We start from the raw sequence: 22,526 nt of genomic DNA, 5'->3' as shown, positions 1-22,526 counted from the left end.
CATTTCCTTCATTGAGCCAGGTGCAAAGTGAGCAAGTGGTGCCCACTTGTGGCTTGAAACAGCCTGGTCATTTCCACGAAAGCCAAATATTTCTCCTGCGACAAGTAGTTTCATTTCTGCTCCTTCTTGTCATAATGAGAAGGTGGAGCCTGTAAATAAAAAAGCATCTGAAGAAGTTTCAGAAAGTCACTGCTTCTCCTTTCTACAGGACACTTACAAGGGTAAGTTTCTCCCTTCCTTCTTCTAAAAGGAGTAATGCAATTTTTTACTGTTATCTTCATTACTTTTAATGTGACAAGGCTGCCTAAAGCATCTAAAGTAAATGTGATTAAACAGGGTTGCCAGGTGCAGGATTTTTTGCTTTCTGGGGTGGAGAAAAAAAAAAGAAAATATATTAGTATTATTTCCTCTTTAAAAGGAGACAACTGAGAGATGGCATTTAATTTTTTTAAAAGCCATTATTCAGCAAGATGATCTAGCCAGCACTATTTATGAGTAGGATCATAAGCTTTTCATTGCTTCATTTTCTTTATGAGAAGACAGCTGGAGTTAATAACCATGCGACATGGAAACCGTGAGGTTTACCCAAATATCCTGAAGTCACAGGATGCGTCAGCCAGAAATCCATGTGCTCCTCTGGCCCGACAGAGAGTGAATAAATCCAGGAGCTGTGTGGGTTCAGCGCTGCAGCTCTGCACCTTGGGTTTGAGAGGGGGTTTTTTAGAAGGGGCTTTTCATCTTCTTCAGATGCAAAGCCAAAGGGTTGTTACAGAAAAATAAAGGAACTTCTCTTCAGAGCCATCGGCAGGTTGGTGTTTGTGCAGAGTGTTGTGCTGGGAGAGGTTTCCTTCACACGGGCAGGCAAATTCTAAAGGTAAAGCTCAACGAAATCAGCATTGTCCTGAAAAAGGAGGCAGGGGCAGCTCTGGGGAGAGGAAATTTTTGGCAGACTTTCAGCATCATCGCGTCATCCCGGTGTCGTGTTTCACATGTGGCTTCTGGCCCATTGTAGAAGGGCTCTTTACAATTGCAGCTTTTTTGTTTTCCTCTCCTCCTTTCTTCCATCCGATGTTGTCACGGCTCAGTACACAAAGAAGTCGCTATGCCCTGTGGCACAGGGAAGGTTTACCGAACCCTCCCACCCTTTCCTGATCCAGGGGAGAGCAGTGGTGCAGCCTCAGAAATCCACACGGGTGTTTATTCTGGTGCTGGCTGCAGGGATCTTTGTGCAGGGGTGTTGAGTGTGTGTGTGTGCACCCTTCGATATCTGTAAAGGGTGACTAAAGATAGTTGGATCTCTCCATGCATCCTCATCCCTCCCCACATCCCTTCCACCTCTGTGATGGCCATGGGGTTTGTCCTGAGTAAACTCACCCGGTGGGTATTGCAGGATATCTGGATGTTTGCATAATTAATTCATTCCAGAGATCGGGAACTGAGATGTTTGCGATTGACTTTGGTGTACATTGGCCACAAAAAGAATATAAAATGCTGCTGGAGGCAGGGCCAACAGGGCAAACTGGTGTCACGAAGCTGCAGGAAGTTTCTGGGTTGGTTTTCCCCCTTCTCCATCCCCTTCTCTCCCCACCCCCACCAGGGATGCCCACAAGGTACCTCCAGCTCCAGTGCTTTTGGACAGGTGTTAAAATACCCAAGGTCCAGCTAAATATAGACATAAAATCCTAAAGTAGCTCCAGAGGTGATTTGTTGCTTTGCAATGATGAATTCTGCAAGGGCAAAGACTGGAAATCTGTACATTTCCACCTGAACCTGCTCAAATTGTAACCCTTTAGACATGGACTGCTGACCAAACCTGGGACTAAGTGGAGCAGGTTCCACCTAGACTGCTCTGAGAAGTTTTGGAAGCAAGGGGGTCTCACTTGTGACTCAGCAAAATGACCATGACCTGATTATAATCCATTGTAATAGATGACAGAGTGGTTATTTTGATATTGCCCTGGCAATATTTACATGCTGTATTAGCAATAAATCTAATTAAAAATGCCCACACAATCACTGTACCCAGTTTCTCATGCCTGGCTCGCAACCTTCTCTCAACTGCTCTGCTACAGTGTGTGGTTTTTTCCTAAACTTGTTTTACACATGGAAAGTATAACCTACATTGTGTCTGATCGTCCTATTTTGGCATCTGTTTAAATTAGAAAGCCTGTAAACATAATTCAACCAAAAAAAAATTAACAGAAGAGGAAGTTATTTCAAGCAAAGATGTGGTTCTACTAATTTGTTTTCCGAAGTGTTTGAGTTAAACAGATCTTGATTTTGGCAGAGGGAGGCTAAAAAATCTAGCTTTGAAAAAGGACTCTTGGGGTTTTTTCCTTAAATCACTTTCTCTGGAAATCGCCTTCCCTGGATAATGTCACACCAAAAGCCACTAATTTCCTCTGTCACCCTCAGAAAACAAAACTTTTCCATAAGGAAACGCTGAACAAGGAAATAAATTTTAAAAAACTTCCTAGTCCTCCCTTCTCTAACATCATGTGAAGCAAAATCTGCTTTTGGCAGAGAGTTTAAGCTATAGAGGAGGGGACCAAGGTACAGAGCTTAGAAAACAGAAAACGGGTGTCAGACTTGCCCCTGACAAGTATTTCTCCCACAAAAGAGGTGAGATGGGCACTTAGCGGACTATGGATTGGAGCCAGCCCCCAGCCCTGCACTCCTGGCCCCAAGAAGTTAAGGGTTCACATTCCCTGCCCAGATACTGACTGAGCTTCTCCAAACACCTTTCAGCAAATTTTTTGGTGGAGGAGAATTGGCTTCATGCAAAAACTAGTGTAACTTTTTTTTTTTCCCCAAAAAAAACCTAAACATTCTTTTTTCCCTTGGCATTTTTTTTAAAACACCAAAAAATAAAAGCATAAGAGAGGCAGGGAGAAGTGTTTCAAGTCTGTCCTCTGGAGAACAATTTTAGTGATTTGAAAAGAGCTGTGGCACTTGGTGCCTACCAAGGGTTTGGATCAGGAAATACAAGTGGTGTTTGATTTTCTCTGCTCTGATCATTGTTGCCAGGTGGAGTCACTCATTTCCCCATGTTTGGTTTCAGAAGCAGCACCTCAGAGTGGCTGGACTGGTCAATTTTTAGTGAAGCACTTACAGGCAACACACGTTCAAGCCCAGTAAATCAGCAAGCCATGGATAAAAAGAAAGCAGCGTTCAAACAGCCTGAAAGAACCAAAACCACCCCAAAGAAAGAGGGGTTTCTGTTTAATTTAGGAAAACCATTTCCAGAAGCTGCTGCAGTGCCTCTCCCACCAGAACCAGAAGATGACCCTGAGCTGTCAGAGAAGCTGTTTGAGAGCAAACCTAACCATCACCAGGACTTGGAAAAAGAGTTTTTCACAGAAGAGGATGAGGTAAGGCAAGGAGAGGGCACAGATCCTCCTCACTCTTACTCTGTTGTTTCACTCTGTGCCCCAAAATTAATTCCTTTGTCTCTTGGGCAATCTGTTACTTGTTAGGTGTAAGGAGAACTTTTGGGATGGGGCCTAGCAATTATTCATGTAAGTGGCAAGAGAGGTACCTGCAATTCATCTGCAGACATTAATAATGCAGGCCTAAAAAAAGAGATGGCTGCAGCCTAGAAGGCAATTTAATGTGTGACATGTGTCTGTTTCAATCCTAGCAACAAATGTTGAACAGAAATCATAAAAGCTGAAGTTTTTGGTTTTTTTCTTGAGGCTCTTCAACCCTCAACAGAAAAGCACAGAAAGGTTAATAATAACCTGCTTGGGTATTTAACTCTGAACAGAGGTTGGTTTTAAGTCTGTGACACAGTTATTGAAGTTTTTTGAGAATTTACTAGCTATTAAACGTTGTAGTGAAGAGAGTGGGCAGGGGTTACCAGAAAGGGTTTAAACCCAAAAAGGGTTTAAAAAGCATGCCTCCAATAATGTGTGCTGCCTTCCTCATCTTGAACCAAAAAATCTGCTTTGTTTGAGGGCATCTGGTCCATAGACATACTTCTGGAGGTATTTTTCTTGGATAAAAGTGATGGAGAGAAACTTCAGTTTTTCTTTGCAAAAAATCAGGTTTGAATGTGCCTGGCCCAATATGCCTGAAACATATTGGTGTTCCCAAAATTGCATCTCTAACTGCAGCAGTCAGACTGGAACATGGAGAGAGGAACAAGGAGAAGAGACCAAGCTGATCTTTATATACTTTAGCTGAGCATATTTAACAGCAGATGGACCAGTTTTGCCAAAGACTAGAAATTGTTGGTTTTGTTTTCACATAAACGAAGAGCCTGTGTTAATATCTGGACCTGTGTCAAATCCAGAAAATGACAATAATCAGTCATTTAAAATAACCCACTCATATTCATGCCTTATGTGAGCCTAAAATGAGGCAAAGGGGGAAGAGCCATGATGATCTAAAAGATTTCAGCCACCTGTTAAGAATGATACAGCAGAACTCTTTTGGTGCCTGTGCACAAACTAAATCTCCAAAACAAAGATATAATAAGCTATTTTTTACCAAACTCAGTGATTTCTGGGATCAGTCTTCATTTGCATACACATGCTTCAGTACATCTGTGGATGGGTGGAAGAAAATGGCAGTTATTAAAAAAAACTGTTATTAAAAAAATTAACAAAGCACACTCAGTAATGCGTTCTTTACCTTCTCAGGATGGCTTCCAAAATTTGTTATTTTTACTAAGGATGGTCTGTGAGCCACCCTCAACTGTTTCTTTCATGTTTACAGACACCTGTTTGTTACATGGAGATGCGAGGATGCACAGTGATACAAAGTAGAGTTTGATGCCAGTAAATAACTTTTACTAAAGAACGACGAGCAGAAAATGCATCTTTTTTTTTTTCTTTTTCCTTTTTGTTTTGTTTTTTTTTTTAATTATGGAAAAATGCATTGTAAGCTTAACTCTAACAGGCTGCAGAACACACCCTGTACAACCAATATGAGGAGAAGATCCGACCCTGCATTGATCTTGTTGACAGCCTGAGAGCTCTTGGAATAGAAAAGGACCTGTCCTTGCCAGCGATTGCGGTGATTGGAGACCAGAGCTCTGGGAAAAGTTCTGTCCTCGAAGCCCTGTCTGGTGTTGCTCTCCCCAGGGGCAATGGTAAGAATTCACTTTCTCACATTTTCTCTTTGATGAGTTGGAAGGGATTTTTTTTCTTTTTTTCTATTTTTTTTTTTTTGGTCTAGAATTGGATAGCTCCATGGCTGAGAAATGGAGGTGCGAGTGAGGCACCACAAGGTAAATCCAAGGCACATGTTCCTGGTGGTCAAGAGACCAGGAGTAAGAAGTGTGGTGTGATTGCTCCAGCTGACTCTCTGTGCATTTCCCAGAAAGCAGCAGTGCAGCAGAGTATTAATTTCACATGGAAAACCAGTTTTTAAGTTTGCTTTTTGGGTGGGTTTGGGTTTTTTTAAACTACATTTTCTTACAGATAACTTTTATTATTATTATTATGTGTAAGAAGTGTGCAAAGATCTTTAAGCATTTTTTAAGTCAGAGATGATGAAAGACTTTACAGCTCAAGAAGATCCACTTTCCAGCTCTGTGTGTGTATTTTTGCACACATAAATTCTGCAAGTTCCACGTGAGTTTGCAATATAATCCACTCTTTCAGGCTGGAGTTGTGGAAAGGTTTTTCATAGGATTTAGTTGCAGCACTGAAACAGATCATCCAGAGAGGAGCAAAACTCCATCTGTGGAGGTTTGCAGGGCCAGACATGTCTGGAAGAGCCATGATTGACCTCATCTAGTACTGGTGACAATCCTGCTCTGAGCAGGAATTTGGACAAGTCCCCTCTGGCAGCATCTCTTGGAACGTTTCCACGTTTTTGTGTGAAACATTTCTGTGTGAAACAGGCAGCCCTGTGTACACCACACGCTTCAACCTCTGCCTTTGGAACTGCTGCAGGTATTGTCACTCGGTGTCCCTTGGAGCTTAAACTGAAGAGGTTGCCTGAAGGGCAGGCATGGCAAGGGAAGATCTCCTACCGAAACGTAACCCTGGAGCTCCAGAACGCCTCTGAGGTGGACAGAGCAATAAGGCAAGGTGAGTGGATTTGGCTGGCTCCATCTCCTCTGCATCCTCCTCTCAGACTGAGCAGCATTCATGGTGATTGTGGAGTTACCCCAAGAGCTGGATTCAGAGCAGAAGAAGCTGGGTCAGCAAAACTCATTTCTCTCAAGGGAGTTGTACCAGTGCTTCAGTGGTGAAGATGATTTATGATGATGATCCCAGAATGGCCTGGATTGGAAGGGAGCTTAAAGGTCTTCTAGTTCCAACACCTCGGGCAGGGATGCCCCCCACTAGATCCATGATCCTTTTATCCTGAATCATGATAAAGGCTCAGGCTGTGTCCTTACCTGGGTGGTGGCTTCCTGGTTTCCTGCTTTGGGGAGGTTGTCTGTCAAATTGTAAGCATGCAGCCTAAATGGTTCTGGTCATCAGCTCAAAAGCCCAGAGAGTGCTTGAGGTGTCTCTGGCTGGAAATCATATTATTTTGGAGGAAATTGCAAGAAGGCAGAGCTGAGGACAGAGAGCTTCTGCCAGGTACTGTGACCAGAGGCTCAGTCACTGCCCTTCACATGTCTCAGCTTTACTGTTAGGACATTTCATGCTGGGTAAGAAATCAGGGTTCTTACCCAAAGGGCAGTAAGCACTTACCCTAAGGGTGAAAGTTGGGTTGTCCTTACCTCCTTGACTAGCACGATTCCTAGAGAGGCTGCCTGGAACAGAGGCTGGACAGAGTTAAAGGAATAAAGCAGGGATTTATTAAAAGGCCTTCAAAGGATACACCTTGGGCAGCACAAGAGCCTGGCTGAGGCTACACCCAAGATGATCACGAGTTTTCACACTTTTGTCAGTTTTGGTCCATTTCCATCTTGGGGTTAATTGTCCAATTGCTGCTTCAGGTTATGCAGTCCCATCCTCCCAGTTTGCTCCCCTCAATTCTCTGCTGTTTGTGCTTTTTGGGGCTGAAGCTGCACCGGTGTCCTTGGTTCTGGGGCTGGAAAAAGATTATTTTGTCTGACTAAACTGTGAGGAGAACTTGCTAACACTTTACATGAAGTTCAAAGTCACACACTAAGGCAGTACAGAATCTAAAAAATATGAAAGCTAAAACTTAAGGCATCAAGCACGGCCCTGCAAATTGTTATTCTTTCTATTTTTTTAATTAGCTTTTCAATACCTTGGATATTCTCAAAACTGGCCAGGCAATTGGTATGAATTAAGGTAATTAAAGAGCTGAAAACCTCTGATGAGAATGACTGGGGTTTCCTGGCTTCTCTGTGCTCACAGTTCAAGCATTATTGCCTTGTAGTATCTGGACAATTAACTCTCAATCTCCCTATCAAAATGTGAAGAATATAGAACAACACCTATATTTCTTTCACAGCATCCAGGGATTAATTAATGCTTACAAAGTCTCTTGTTGTTGAGGAAGCATTTCTACAACTGACCAGTATTTCACCCGATCCCTTTATTGTGGTTTATTTGCATGTATTTTGTCTGCATACATGAGAGTCCATAAATATATGCTATGTAAAACATTACAGCTCATATTCCAACAGGACTTCACATCAACTTGTTCTGCATGATAATTTCCTTAGATTTTTTGCATAAATCGTTATTCTTTCTATTTTTTAAAATTAGCTTTTCAATCCATTGTTTGGATATTCTCGAGACTGGCCAGGCAATTAGTATGAATTAAGGTAATTAAAGTGTGTGGCTGGATCTGAAAGAAAACACCAAGCCTGAAAGAACCTTAGGTGGTAGTTGGAAACATCTCAAAGTGATTGTGTTCAGTTTGGTTTGATGCATCATTTGAAGCTTGTGTTCATTGCCTTGCCCTTTTCACAGCCCAGGATGTTGTTGCCGGTCCTAGAGGTGCCATTAGCGGGCAGTTAATTTCCCTGGAAGTTCGGTCCCCTGATGTCCCAGATCTGACACTAATTGATCTTCCTGGAATTGCCAGGGTGGCCGTGGGGGACCAGCCAAAAGACATCGGGGACCAGGTAAAACTCAGCCTCGTGTGCCAGTCTGTGCCCAGGGTCTCATCCCTCGAGGGCTCCCAGCAGAACTTCTGTGAAGTAAACAGAATAAGTGGAGGGCATCTCTGCTCTTCCTCTGGCTGCTTTTAGGAGAAATGCTGGGGAATGCAAATAAAACTCTGTTAGTATCCTGTTAGTATCTGTTAGTACCCTGCTGTGAGGGTGATGTGCAGGAGCTGGGTGTGTTGTTTCTCCTCAAATGCCTTTAAATGGGAACTTGCAATAAAAGGAGCCCAAACTAAACTTGATGTACCAAATAGAAATGAGACAAGATTGGATTGTCTGGGCTTTACTTTCTGAGTGAGAGTAATTTAATTCCACGGTTAGATAGCAATCTTTCTCTTGTATGGAGAAGAAAGCAGCAGATGTGATAAAATCCAAACATTTCCCTTGTTCCCAGCTGTCTGCATGCTCCACAGTTGGAGTCTGTAGCACTGCAGCCTGTCAGAAGCTGGGATGGGTGGGAAGCAGAAAAGACAGGCATCTTTACCAAAATCCAGGAGGAAAAAAAAATTATTTACTGTGGAATAAGTGCCACAGTGCTCTGTGAAGCTTCCCCAAAACAACACAAATTATGAGGAACTCATTTAGTTTGGCATTGAAGCATAGAAAAATGTCAACTAGATGTCATGTGCATCTTCAGTTTTGGTGCCTTTTAAAATTTTCCTACAAATTTTCCACTGAAAAATAAGCCAAAGACATTTGTGCTCCTTTCAGAGACACAAATTTGAGATTTATCAGCACAATCAAGCTTGCTTTCTTTCCAGAAGTTTATACCTACACATCAGAAGCTGATTTTCTTACATGTGTTAGATATCAAATACCTTTAATATTTCCATAATGAAAGATTATATATGCACAGGAGGTTAAACTCCAGGTAGCTGTCAAGACAGGCTTAACAACATTAGTTTAGTCTCATTCATGCCAGGTGTTTGGATTAATCCTCACATAAGGAAAGAGGCTGCATTCTGCTGGCCCCTTTCCATGCCATCCTCTAGCCTGTAACACTATCCTCAGCATATGTGGCATTTAATGTCATCAGGCAGTGGCTCATATTGCTAGAAATTGTCACATCCCACAAGCAAGTGTCTGATTTCACTGAACCTCCTCACTGCTGTATTGAATTGCAGATCAAAACGCTGCTTAAAAGAATTATTGGCTGCAAAGAGACAATCAATTTGGTGGTGGTGCCATGTAACGTGGATATTGCAACAACAGAAGCATTGAAAATGGCTCAAGAGGTGGACCCCACTGGAGAAAGGACAATAGGTGAGATCATTTTTTAAGCTATGAGCTGAAAAGGAGGTCAAATCTTTTTTTTTTTTTCCCCTTCCATGAGGTCCGATGTTCTGTGGTCTGTGAAATTAGCTACTAGAAGAAGAGGGAAAAAAATCAACTCAAAACAGAAAACAGCCTAAAGAATATATTTGCAAGTATTTCTAGTCACAATTCTTGAGTAGCTCCAAGAATCCCTTAGTTTGGTGTCTTGCTGGCACTCCTGTTATGAATAACTGGAAGCTGAAAATCTCAGTTAATGGTAGCTGATGTGAAGTTAATGGTAAAAGAGCTTTCCTTTAAAAAACAAAACAAAACAAAACAAACAAAAACAAAAAAACCTTAAAAGAAAGGTTTGCAAAGCAAAAGGCATGGTGGGAGGAACTGCAGAGTGAGTTTTACAGCCCAGGAGCTGAGAACTTTCTAGGAGAGAGAATATAAAAATAAATTGCTTTATTGAACATGGTACAGAGTGTTCCTGCTTAGCGGTTAACTTTCTCTTTTAACTTCACAGGAATCCTCACAAAACCTGACCTGGTGGACAGGGGAACTGAAGAGTCTATTGTTAAAATCCTGCAAAACAGGGTAATCCCCCTCAAAAAGGGCTACATGATTGTGAAGTGCCGTGGGCAGCAGGACATCCACAACAAACTGACCTTGGCTGCTGCAATCCAACAGGAGAGAAGCTTCTTTGAGAATCACAAACATTTCAGGTACTCCTCACAGAAAAGTTCTCATCAAAAACATGTCAAAGTCACCTCAAAGCTTCCTGTTGATTTGCTGAGATTTAACTGCTTAGGGGTTACAAACAAGTATTAGTTATACTCTGTGATTCTCATTGCCCATGTAGGGTTGTGTTTCAGTAAGCCAGAAGATTTTTACATATTGAATAAACTTTTTAAAATGTTTTTTGGGGTTTTTTTGGATGCAAATTCAATGGGGGAAGTGCTATGAACTTCAGAAGTTCTGAATAGTCCCAAAGAATTCGAGTTAAAGCGTCTGAGCACTTCAATCAGGCTCTGAAGTATTTCTGTTCACTGGAAAACATGGAGGAACAACATGAGAAAGAAAGGCTGTGCTGAGGACACAGGCTGCCCAGATGACTCAGCAGCAAATAAATCATAATACAGAGAATGGCAGCTGGCAAGGGTTTTGAATCAGTGAACTTCACACATGAAGAAATAATAGAACAGCACATTCATCTGCTGTTCGAATTTGCTTTTTTCAGACTTTTCTGTTTCCCTTTGCTCAGTCAGAAGCTGTCAAACAACTTTTGAATAAACCCAGGGAGTCCTGGGCAGTTGCCACATCTGCACCAGCGTGGCCCGGAGACCCTTTCTTTACTCAAATTGTGTACTAGAATTAGTGAAAACAGAGCAGAGCAGCAGTGCTCTGCCTCCTTGCCTGCACAGCCTGGCTAACCAAACCCACCTTTTCCTCTCTTTTCACAGGGCTATTATGGAGGAAGGAAAGGCTACTATCCCCCATGTGGCAGAGAAGCTCACAGATGAACTCGTGAAACACATTATTGTAAGTAACAGAAGTCCCATACTGAGCTGTTTGTATCAGTTACAACCTAAAAACAAGTTCAACCCTTCAGCCTTGGGCTGCAGCTGGATTTCATCTTTATGAGCTTAATGATGCTTCAACTCAGTGATCAGAGAACAAACTGAACTGAGAGGCAGAGGTAAAAAGCCCCATGCTCTGTCCTCAGATTTGCCTTTTAACTGCAGATCGACAATGAACAAATTATTTCATCTATTTGTGACTCATAATTCCTGCCTTTTCAATGACAGCCATGATATTTCTTTTTGTTTATGAGTGTTGATCACCTGGGTGATGAGTTACTGCTGTCAGCTTGGTGAAACAGTGATTTCTATTCCACTGAAAATGCCTTCAAAACATCAAGATGTTCTATTATATTAATACACTAATGTAAGGATATTGGGGGTTTTTATTAGGTATAAATATATCTGCTCATAATATATCTCATTCCATTGAGAGAAGATTCTAAAATATAGGGAACATCTAAATTCAGTCTCAAATGAGAAAAAAAATATGTAAATTTACAGAAAATAAGCCACTAAACAGGCATGTTGCATCAGGTATTTATCAGGAATTGAGCAGTCACCACTTTCCTGGCACAGCCTGTGAGGACATTGCTTTTGGCTCACTGTGGGTGAAATTTTGCCCTAGACTGCAGCTGCTCTGCCCAGCTCTCAGTGAGGTCCAGCCTGATCCCTCAGGCAGATCCTGGCTCCTGAGTTCCCTCAATAAAGGCCATGTTTGCTTTTCTGTGTTATCCCACTATCACTCATGAGACACTGGCAGCAAGCTCTTGGATTTGTGAAAACAGCAAAGATCCCATGCAGGTGTTGATCACTCTTGGAGGGATTTTGTTTTCCTTCCAAAATCAGACAGGTTCAACCTTTCTCAATGTTCTTCTTCACTGTTTCCTCCCCAGAAAACTTTGCCAGGGCTGGAGAGCCAAATTCGTGACACCCTCCATAAAACATTGCAGGATCTGCACAGGTACAATAGAGGCACACCCCAGACAGACTCTGAGAAGCTGTTTTTCCTCACAGATGTAAGTATCAGTATTGGTCACAGAGCAGAGCAAGGAGGTAACTCTAACAGAGAAAAAGAAACCACCTGAAATTATCAAAACATCAGCATGAACCACTGGGAAGTTTGTGATATCCATTACTTTAGTGAGAGTAACATAGACCAGTCACACCCGCAAAAATAATGGACCACAGGAGCTCATGGCCTCTTCTAAAATTTTTTTTCCTGTGATTATGGGACATGAAAACTAAACAACTTGGTTGATTGGGTCAAAATCATGCATCTCAGCAAGGGAAAACAAACTCCTGCATGCTCAACACTTTGAAGGGTTCCCACTGGTTACAGCACTCATAAGATCAAGTCTATTCCTGATATCAAAATGTGGTTTGCAGGTCCATCCATGTGCCTCATCTCACAGAGTTATTCCCTGAGTAAGCCTTCAGTAGGCTTTAGAGGTGTTTGTGGAAGCTCATCAGACTTCATGCAAGTCTGGCCTATTAGAATTTAGTAAATAGCTCTAAAGGTCTACAGGAGAAAAAAACAAAAGAATATAAAGTTTGTTCTCCTCTAGCTGTTACGGTTTGAGAGGAAAAAATAAAAAAACCCAAACAAACCAGGAGCTAAGAGCATAAAAGATGTAAGAAAGGGATGCTTTTTATGAACTGTGTCCCTGCTTTAACATCCAACAACTGCAGATTTGCTTAACATCCACAAATTAGGCTGAAGAAGTGAAACTTCACTAAATTGCCTGCTTGTTGTTCAATTCACTGCAGTTGATCAAACTCTTCAACCAAGACATCTCCCAGAGCACACGGGGAGAGGAGCAGCTGTTTGGGGATGAGGTCAGACTGTTCACCAAGATCCGCAAGGAATTCCGCGCGTGGGGCGTGATTCTCCTGGAGTGTGCTGCGAAGGGTAAGCACAGAACAGTCTCAGGCTGGGCCAAGGGAAATGCAGGCTGGATATTAGGAGAAAGATTTTTATAGGAAAGGTGATAAAGGTCTGGAATGGTCTGCCCAGGGAGGTGGTGGAGTCACCATCCCTGGATGCGCTTAAAAACAGACTAAATTCAGGGCCACCAACGAAGGAAGAAATGATGAGGAGGACTCCATCTTATCAGAAGGCTAATTTATTACTTTATTATACTACTATATTATAGTAGAGAATACTATACTATCCTAAAGAATACAGAAAAGATACTGAATGCTAAAAAGATAATAATGAAAACTCCTGACTCTCTCCAGAGTCCCGACACAGCTTGGCCCCAGTTGGCCAAAGAGTGAAAACAACTCACAGCAGAGTCCAGTGGAACAATCACCTGTGGGTAAACAATCTCCAAACACATTCCACATGAGCAAAACACAGGAGAAGCAAATGAGATAAGAATTGTTGTCTTTTCTCTGAGGCCTCTCTCTGCCTTTCAGCCTCCCAGGAACAAAACCCTGGGCAAAGGAATCATGTTCAGGGAATGTGAATGCCACAGGATGTGGCATGGGTGCCAGGGTTTAGTTGAGGTGTTGAGGCTGGGTTGGACTCAATGATCTTGAAGTTCTCTTCCAACCCAGTGATTCTGTGAATTCTGTGACCCCATCCTGGCAGCTGACCTGAGAGCCCATCCCCTTGCTTTTAAACCCACACACAGCATCTTCAGTAAATGTTTTCCAAGAAAATTAAGAGCAAGAAGCCAGGAGCATCCATCTGTTGTGGTGTCCTGGGGACACAGACACAGTTTGTGTTAAATGCTGTCTTTACAGAGAGGTCAGTGCTTGTCTCTCTTCTCCCAGCACAGCAATAAAATCAAGACACTGGCACAGAATTTGCTGGTGATATTCTGAACCATTCTTCTAAGCAACAGCAGCACCAATGAATAATAATAAATAATAACAATCTATATAATAATTTTTATTTTTACTCGTAACATTTTTTATTTTATTATTGCTATTAATAATTTAGAAGCTGGGTGGGGTTTTTTCCACTTTAGCTCTAGGCTAAGGTGATACCTCACACAAAAAAAAAAAATTAGCAAATTTGTGTAGTATCAACAAAGTGATATCTTAAATAAAAATAACTGGTCAACAGTAGATTCCCCAGAAAAAGTGCTTAGTGAGCTTGGAGGTTTGTTTTGTTTCGTTTGTTTTTTTTTTAACTTGGAAGTGACTGGTAATGGCCAGCTACTTCTGTGGGGGTAAAAATACCAAGAAGAACCAGAATTTTTGTGGCCCATCATAATTTCTGTCAGATGCTTGATGCAAATGTGTGAGATGGCTCATTCAGAGAGCAGCAACGTGTTAGCTCTGTTCTGTGGTAACAAAAAATCATCTCAGTAGTTTTTCCTCTCAAGAACAACTCAAAGAGGAGAAATAGACTTCCTTCTTAAACCTGAAACGTATACATTGAGTGATTCAGTAGCAAAGCAATGTCATTTTCCCATTACAGCTAAAAAAACTGTTCCTGGTAAAGTGTGGAAATATGAAGACCAGTACCGTGGACGGGAGTTCCCAGGCTTCAGCAACTACAGGACTTTTGAGGACATTATAAAAGAGCAGATCAGAGAACTGGAGGGGCCAGCAATTGAGATCCTGAACAACGTGATGAGTATGGCCCAGCCCCTGGGAGGCTCTTGTGTGGGGGACACTGCTGGGCCTGATAAGTTTATTTTCCAGGAGAAGCTGATGCTCTCACTCATGCTCTCAGGATCCTTCAGAGTGTGGAAGTAAATCTGATTGAGCTTGGGGGTTGCTCCTTCTCTAGAGCCTTCAATCTCTACACATGGTCTCCAGAATTTGTTAATACTTTTCCCAGTGGCTCTTGGGAATTAGAAAATAACTATAATAAATAGAAAATAACTATAAAAAATTAGAAAATAACTATAATAAGTAACTCAGCAGGGAAACAATACAGTAGAAGTACCCGGTGTTGAGTGGTCACATTCTTGGACCTGGAAATCTAAATTTCTGCTTGTTTATATGTGTCATAAAGGCAGAGTGCACCAGTACAGCAGCTCAGTTATTTCTGAATGAATAGAGAAAATGAGTAGTTAACAATAGCTTAAAACCCTCGCTTGCTCGCCTGACTTTATTTTGTCTCTCTGTTCTTCCCTTAGAACTGGTTGAAGAGAAATTTGTGGAACTCGCTAAAAGGAATTTCGGTAATTTTCACAATCTAAGCAGAGTTGCCAAGGTGAGGCACTGCTATAACCTGAGATTCTCAAAAGACAGAATGGCATTTGTAAATACATCCGTGCTGGTGGTACCTGTCTCACTGCATCACCCTTATGCAAGTGTGGAATTTCTTGCAGGAAAATAAGAAAGAGCCTGAAAATGATAGCAAGATTATAATGGCACTAATGAAAGTGCATTTTGCACAACTTTGACAAAATCTAATATATACATTCTTTATTCATTCTGCTCACATTCTTGATGTTTGCAATACAATGCAAAGAAAACCTGCTGTGGCTACTTTGAAGAGTTTATCATTCATTTCAGATTTAAGTCCTGCAATGATTTGAGTGCTGAACTGTTTTTCCCTCTCTGAAAGCAAGCCAGGGTTTTAGCCAGTGCAGGAATCTCATCTTTGATGAAAGGGAGCAGGAGCAGACAAACCAAAAGTCATCCAGCCCTGAAAAAACTAGAAGATGGCTGTTCACAGTTTGGGCATTAGCGTGCTTTGGGGTGGAGTTCAGTGGTGGGGATGTCCTTGCAGGCCTTTTCTCAGAAAGAGCTTTGAGGAAAAGGTGAGAAGCATTGAGGAAAAGACCAGGAGCAATGCTGGCAGCCAAGAAACAGAGTCCTCTCACAGGGTACTGCTGAAAAAGGAAACTCAGGGGCAAATATGAGTGAAATAGGTGGTTTGCTATTTCACTTGCATGGCCAAACCCTACTGAGCTGCCAGGCCAACCAGGCAGTGAAAAATAAATTATTTCATCCAAACACAGAGGTGTCCAGGCAGGGTCTTTAGGTGTAACACAGTGAGAGGGATGAAGAGGGAAGAAGTTCTGGCAAACACTGGACGTGAGAAAAGATAGGGGATGTTTTCTTAGGGATGCTAGGAAAGCATTTTAAGGGAATTTGAGCATGACTGAGGGAACTTTGCCACCCCCACAGACTTTCAGGTGGAAGTATCAAAAAGGCCAGAAAGAGTCAGATGGCTGCAATTAAAGCACCAGGCAGAGAGGGGTTAGACAGGGTTGATTTGCTGACTACAGATATTTTCCTTTGGGTTTCAAGCACCAGGTTTTGACTGATCCCACTTGTGTGTTAGGAAGGGACAAAACTGCCACATTTTCCTGCTCTTTCACAAGAGAGAGACCACAATCCAAAGCATCACTCCACGTTCCCATGTTCTGGGTTCAGACAGTGCTGCACGAGGGCAGCTGGACACTGTGCCCACCTTGCCATTCCCTGGGGACACTGCTAAGCACTGGCACCTTCCCAAAGGGAGCGAATGTCTCAGAACTTCTTGTTCCTTTCTTTTCTAGGTGAAAATTGAAGACATTAGAGAGAAACAAGCAGCAGAGGCTGAAAGACATATCCGGGCCCAGTTTAAAATGGAGAAAATCGTGTACTGCCAGGATGACCTTTACATTGGTGATTTAAATACTGTTAAGGGAGAAAACATTCTCAACATGTCCCCAGAGAAAAATCTGCAGGCTCAGATTGCTCCAAAGGAGCCCTCTTTTGTCATGGAGATGGTTTCTCACACCAGTGCCTATTTCTCTGTGAGTTCACAGGCAGATTTGCTGCCCCCCGAATGCCACAGCAGATCCCCCTCAGCCAGATCTTGCTGGAGTCAATACAGCCTTGTATGCCCTGCTAGCACTGTGCAGGGCATAGCCAGGGGTATCTCAGTGTCTCAGTCAGGTACATGCTCAGCTTCTCTGCAAACTACTTGGAGCTTCTGAGCAGTGATGAGAATGTCAGGGCAAAGCTGGGCTGGGTCAGCAGGCTGCAGGATGCAGGATACGGTGATTAGAAAAGCCTGAAGGTGCCAAAGTGACAGCTGGCTCCTAAAGCACTTGTTAGCTACCTCCCAGTCTGGCTCAGGTCAGCCTCAAGCCACTCTGCACATTCCTGCAGCCAGCAAAAAGGGGTGTCAGTGGCTTGCAGCCAGATCCTAAACGACTACAGCAGGAGGAGCAATAATAAAACATTGCATTAAAATATATCAGCTGTCTGTGGAGATCAGAGTGCATCTGCTGTACTGCAGATAGCACCCTGTAAGTGAAGTCTCTGAAGACAAATGGGGTGTTTTAACAGAGGATGACCTCAAAGAAAGAAAAGAGGACATGCAGGATCAAGATTTGCTTTGTTGTAAAACTCCCTCAGAAAGCAACAAGTTCAATGTTAATAATTCAGGAAGGTGGGTAGCAGCTCACTTTGAATTCCAAGAGCAGGCTTTGTGACAAATTCCTGCCATTAAATGGTCGGGCTGCTCAGGCTGATGAAGACAAAACCCTTGGTTTTCATAGAGCAAGAAACAAAGCCAGAAGCGCATAAGCAAGTCCATCCCACCTTGCTGCACACTCTGCTATATGTTTTATCTGCAGTTAAACATTTTTTGTAAATGCCCTGAGAGCCATTTTCAACAATCCCCCAAACGCCAGGGCACCACAGCTCCATGGGAATGACTTATGCAAGGCCAAAATAGAGTTTGAACGAGATGGAAGTTAAGTGTCCATGGCTGCCTACATCCTATGGGACCTACAAATGCCATTTTCAAGCTGTGCTACAGAAAGAAAGACAGAGCCTCTCAATTGCAGCCAGGCACTTAGGCCTAAGTGCTCACCCAGCCCCAGGAGGGCTGGAGGCAGCCACTTCCCAGAGGTGGGAGAGGTTTAGAACCTCATGTTGCCCTAAAGCACCAGGCGGGCCCCCAAACCCTGTGGATGTCCATGGGAAAAGGGCCCCACAAGCTCTTCTGGATCAATTTCCTTCAGTTTGCATCCATAAATGAACCAGGCAGCTGGTCAGGTCAGACAGGAGATTATCTCATGGGGATGAAAACAGATGCAAAGTAGGCACAGTTTGGTCTCACTACTGCTGAGGACATTCCTCTGAAAGCTAAAGCTTCCTCTGAAGCTGTCTTAAGCTTAAAAGGACAACCCCATCAGAAATACCATCTAAATAGCACCATCTAATAGAGGAATTTACCTTTTTTTTTTTTTTTAACCATCTAATAGAGGAATTTAGCAGGAAAAATCACTCAGTGATTTCCTGCATCAAAACATATCGTAAGCATTCAGTGAAGACAGGCTGGACACCAGAAACCGGGCACAAGTTCTGTTTGTCAGGAATGTCCTCCTAGAACTTGTCCCAGTGGCAGCTGACAGAGCTGAGCAGAGGACAGTGTGCCTTAGCTTTAGTTTGCTGAGGGAAGGAAAGCAACAGCTGACATCCCCATTACTCTTAACTTTTAGATTTCAGGCACAAAAGACATTGGTTGCAAACATTTTTTAGTTCATAGCAGCCCTCCCTTCTTGAACAGCAGCTCAGTCCAACATTTTAAAACCTTGGAACCACTTTTTTTTACCAGATTACCTACAGACCCCTCATTTTTCAGTTCTTTTCACCGATTTAGTATTTTTGCTTTTTTTTTCCCCCTCCATCTCACAGGAAGCAAGCAAACGCCTGGCCAATCAGGTACCTCTGATCATCCTGTCTTCTGTCCTTCATGACTTTGGAGAAAACCTGCAGACCTCAATGCTGCAACTTTTACAAGACAAAGAGAAGTTGACCTTCCTCCTTGAGGAGGACACTGAAGCTGCTAAAACCAGGAATTACCTCAGCCAAAGAGTTGATCGTCTCACCAAAGCCTGCCAGTACCTGAGAGAATTCAGCTTGTTGTAATTTCTTTGTTTTTTCATAAGTTTGTTTTTTTTTCTCATCTTCTAGCATTACTGAAGGATTTTGTATAATCCCATAAAAATGTAGCATCGACCCAGACCTTTAATACTAATTTCTAGTGTTCAGTTTTTCTTTATTTTCCATAATCATATGCAAACAGCTGCCTTTGCGTAAAGAGCTCCACTGGGGCAGTTGTGATTAAATAAACTTTATCCCATTTTTAAACATTTTCTTTGTGAACTCTGTGCAACCACTGGAATAATCATTAAAAAGCTAACACTCTGAGGATTGTATGTTTTGTTGTTTTTTTTTTTTCTCTTTTTAATGATGAAAGCTGTATAATTCACAAACTGTAGAAATCAAATTGTCTAGCTTTCCTCCGTGAAGCTTAATGCATGACACTTATGATCTCCCACTTCCCTTTGGGATTTTGGCTTGCTGGGGTTGTTCTCTTTCCTGCTATTACCTAAAAGACACCTCTGCAAAGTGTCACCATTAAATCTCAGCCCAGAAGGGAGAGAGGGGCACACAGCAGGCATGAAAGCCTTCCAGCCTAGAAGGAAAATAAAGTTTATTTCCTTTCTGGGACTGGTGCCATTGGCTCTGTTCAGTCTCCTTTCCCAGCTCTCTGATTTGCAGAAGGCCAAGAGGCTCCTCCTCTCAGATCTCTGCAGCATCACCTGAAATTTCAGGATTGATGGGCAGGATTTGGATGTCTGTGGGAACCCAGGACATCCCTCTGGGTGCCCTGGATGGCCAGAGCCGCTGGCAGGGGGCTCTGAGACCCTGGCATGCAGCCAAAGACACACGTGGGGTGTTGATCTTAGCCCGTGGAGCAAATTACCAACTCTGTGTGAAGAATTACAAGCCACACAAAAGTTCAGGTAGCACAGTAGAGATAATCACAAAGTGAAGGGAAGAGTTTCTGAGTGCTGTACAGGGGGGTTTTAAGCCTTGTACACAGGGGTTTGGATTTTGTACATGGGGATCTGAGGCTCTAAGATGGAGGAATCAGGGTGTGCCTTGTCCTTCTTCTTTCTTCTTCCCAGCCTCCATGATTTGGGTGATGTTGGCACTTTTAGATTGGTTTAGAATAGAAGCTGTCTATCATATTGGTACAGAATTGTAAATACAGTACATGTAGTTTTTAGTATAAAAGACAGCACCAGCCTCGAGAGTGTGCAGAGTGTGCAGAGAGTGCCTCTGGCTGACCTGCTGAGCAGACCGCAGCAGCCCAGAAGAAAATCTTTAAGATAACACACAATAAACAACCTTGAGACCAGACAATTGAGGACTACTGAGTCTTTCTTTGAAGGCACGGGTTGGAGCAGAGACTTTTCCACCTTTCGGGGTCACCCTGACCAGGGGGAGACTCCGATAGATGTCCAGAAGGAAAGAAACCTCCCAGGATGTTAAACATTACAAGGGTGTCTCAGCATGTGTTTTGCTGCCTTTCTCTTCTCCCTCCCCAGGGCAAGGAGAACCTTTCCAAAAGCTTTCATTTCATGAATGCTGATGCCAAATACATCACACTCTGTGTTCGTGACACGTTTCACATGGAAGATTTGGTTTGATAACCAAAAGTAATGTCTGCATCCAGCTAGAAAAAATGTGTTTATACCAGTGTGTGATGTAGTCATTTCCAAATTTCTTACAAGAGAAGCCTTCTCCTCAGGCTAGGTATGACAGAAAGGGTTGGTCCCTGTGGCATGGAACTACAGCCGGTGCCTGACTTTTGGTACAGCATTCACCCCAACATCCAAGTTCCTGAACCTTCTTGAACACTGCAGCCAGTTTTCCTGGCACATTCTTTTGCTATTAGTGACTTGCAGTGCTGCAAGAAGCCACAGAACAAGTGTCTCATGCCTGTAACAACTTCTTTTTTAATTTCTGTTTTGAAAGTACTTTAAACTCGTTGGTTATTTCATGGTGTTCCCCCCATCCCCCAAGGTGCACAAGTGCTATTGCAAACACCCATCTCACACCTAGAGAGGAGAGGCAAGGACACACTGCTTCAGGCAGCAGGAGGGGGAATGACAAAATAGGGTGTGACTCCCCCAAGCCACTGCCTGCAGGCTAAACTTCCTTATCTAATTCAATTAAGTCAGAGTGATTTCATCAGACCTAGCCACCAAAATCACTCAGCATTCCTGGAGAACCTGCTCTATTTCCCTGGGTTTGTTCATGAAATATTGGAATTAAAATAATCTCTTGGCTCAACCTCTTGTTTTTCTTTTTTTGTTTGTTTGTTGTTGGTTTTGGGTTTTTTAATCAGATTCTCAAAGCACTTCATACACTGAATCCAGCAACTGCTTTCAAAAGCAAAATCCAAGTAAACAGATATAAAGCACAACTAAGGAAAACTATTTGTAAATAAAAAAAAAGAAAAAAAACCAATTTATTTGGTGCAGTGTTTACATGTAAGATAATTGCATTTCAGTACCAAAAGAGAAAACAAGACTAGTAGAGTCATTTCATTCAATAAAGATTTATCCTTCTTAACAAAGTGACTTGATATGGCTTTTTGATCCTCTACCACAATTATAAATTATTTTCAAAATCCTCAGTCGGGTGGCACTCGGATACGAATCACATTTTGCTAAAAACATACAGGTGGATACATAAAGCAGAGCTCTAAGGAATCAGAAGCCAAATTTAACAAATGAGGTAGTTCATCTCATCCTGCAGAAACGCAGCTTTGTGTTTCCTTGTACAAAACATCCAGTCCCTGTGTGTGTGTGTGTGTGCAGCTCGAGGTGCCTGCCTGGACACCTTTGCCCTTCCACAGCAGGGAGAGCTCAAAAGTCACCTTCAACGTGCTCAGCCAGGGACCTCAGCGCTGGGACTGCTCCTGCTGCAGCTCTGGGGTGTCCCTGTACGGGGCATCCCTGTCTGGAACATCCCTGTCCGGGGCATCCCTGTCTGGACACATCCCTGTCCGGGGCATCCCTGTCTGGAGGAACATCCCTGTCCGGAGCATCCCTGTCTGGAGGAACATCCCTGTCCAGGGCATCCCTGTCCAGGGCATCCCTGTCTGGACACATCCCTGTCCGGGGCATCCCTGTCTGGAGGAACATCCCTGTCTGGAGGAACATCCCTGTCTGGAGGAACATCCCTGTCTGGACACATCCCTGTACGGGGCATCCCTGTCTGGAACATCCCTGTCCGGAACATCCCTGTCCAAGGCATCCCTGTCCAAGGCATCCCTGTCCAAGGCATCCCTGTCTGGACACATCCCTGTCTGGACACATCCCTGTCTGGACACATCCCTGTCTGGACACATCCCTGTCCAGGGCATCCCTGTCTGGACACATCCCTGTCCGGAACATCCCTGTCCAGGGCATCCCTGTCTGGAACATCCCTGTCTGGAACATCCCTGTCTGGACACATCCCTGTCCGGACACATCCCTGTCCGGACACATCCCTGTCCGGACACATCCCTGTCCGGGGCATCCCTGTCTGGACACATCCCTGTCCGGAACATCCCTGTCCAGGGCATCCCTGTCTGGAACATCCCTGTCTGGAACATCCCTGTCTGGACACATCCCTGTCCGGGGCATCCCTGTCCGGGGCATCCCTGTCTGGACACATCCCTGTCCGGAACATCCCTGTCCAAGGCATCCCTGTCCAAGGCATCCCTGTCTGGACACATCCCTGTCTGGAGGAACATCCCTGTCTGGAGGAACATCCCTGTCCAGGGCATCCCTGTCTGGAACATCCCTGTCTGGAACATCCCTGTCTGGACACATCCCTGTCCGGGGCATCCCTGTCCGGGGCATCCCTGTCTGGACACATCCCTG

General features: G+C 43.4%; 1 protein-coding gene across 3 annotated transcripts; it reads left to right on the top strand.

Moving 5' to 3' along the window:
- The first annotated feature begins 128 nt into the window (after positions 1-128).
- On the top strand, positions 129-19,019 carry LOC119706669 (interferon-induced GTP-binding protein Mx-like). Of its 3 annotated transcripts, none has more exons than XM_038150598.1 (14): positions 129-221; positions 3,062-3,371; positions 4,903-5,095; positions 5,904-6,041; positions 7,854-8,008; positions 9,175-9,313; positions 9,834-10,032; positions 10,771-10,849; positions 11,784-11,906; positions 12,658-12,799; positions 14,321-14,479; positions 14,988-15,064; positions 16,362-16,601; positions 18,496-19,019. In XM_038150598.1, the coding sequence occupies exons 2-14, from the start codon at positions 3,150-3,152 to the stop codon at positions 18,727-18,729; spliced, it is 2,100 nt and encodes a 699-aa protein (XP_038006526.1). In that variant the 5' UTR covers positions 129-221; positions 3,062-3,149; the 3' UTR covers positions 18,730-19,019. The 3 variants fall into 3 exon arrangements, with proteins under 3 accessions (XP_038006526.1, XP_038006517.1, XP_038006532.1); XM_038150589.1 differs by having other exon boundaries at positions 186-221; positions 3,028-3,371; XM_038150604.1 differs by lacking the exon at positions 129-221 and adding an exon at positions 572-808.
- The last annotated feature ends 3,507 nt before the right edge of the window (positions 19,020-22,526 follow it).

This window comes from Motacilla alba, chromosome 1 (assembly GCF_015832195.1).
Source record: "Motacilla alba alba isolate MOTALB_02 chromosome 1, Motacilla_alba_V1.0_pri, whole genome shotgun sequence".
NCBI lineage: Eukaryota > Metazoa > Chordata > Aves > Passeriformes > Motacillidae > Motacilla > Motacilla alba.
This window is presented reverse-complemented; position numbering and strand designations above follow the sequence as displayed.

Coding starts and splice junctions, on each gene's coding strand:
- LOC119706669 (XM_038150589.1), top strand. CDS start 3,048: ATGTTTGGTTTCAGAAGCAGCACCTCAGAGTGGCTGGACTGGTCAATT. Junction 9,314..9,833: donor CACTGGAGAAAGGACAATAG/GTGAGATCATTT, acceptor TTAACTTCACAG/GAATCCTCACAAAACCTGAC. Junction 16,602..18,495: donor ACACCAGTGCCTATTTCTCT/GTGAGTTCACAG, acceptor TCCATCTCACAG/GAAGCAAGCAAACGCCTGGC.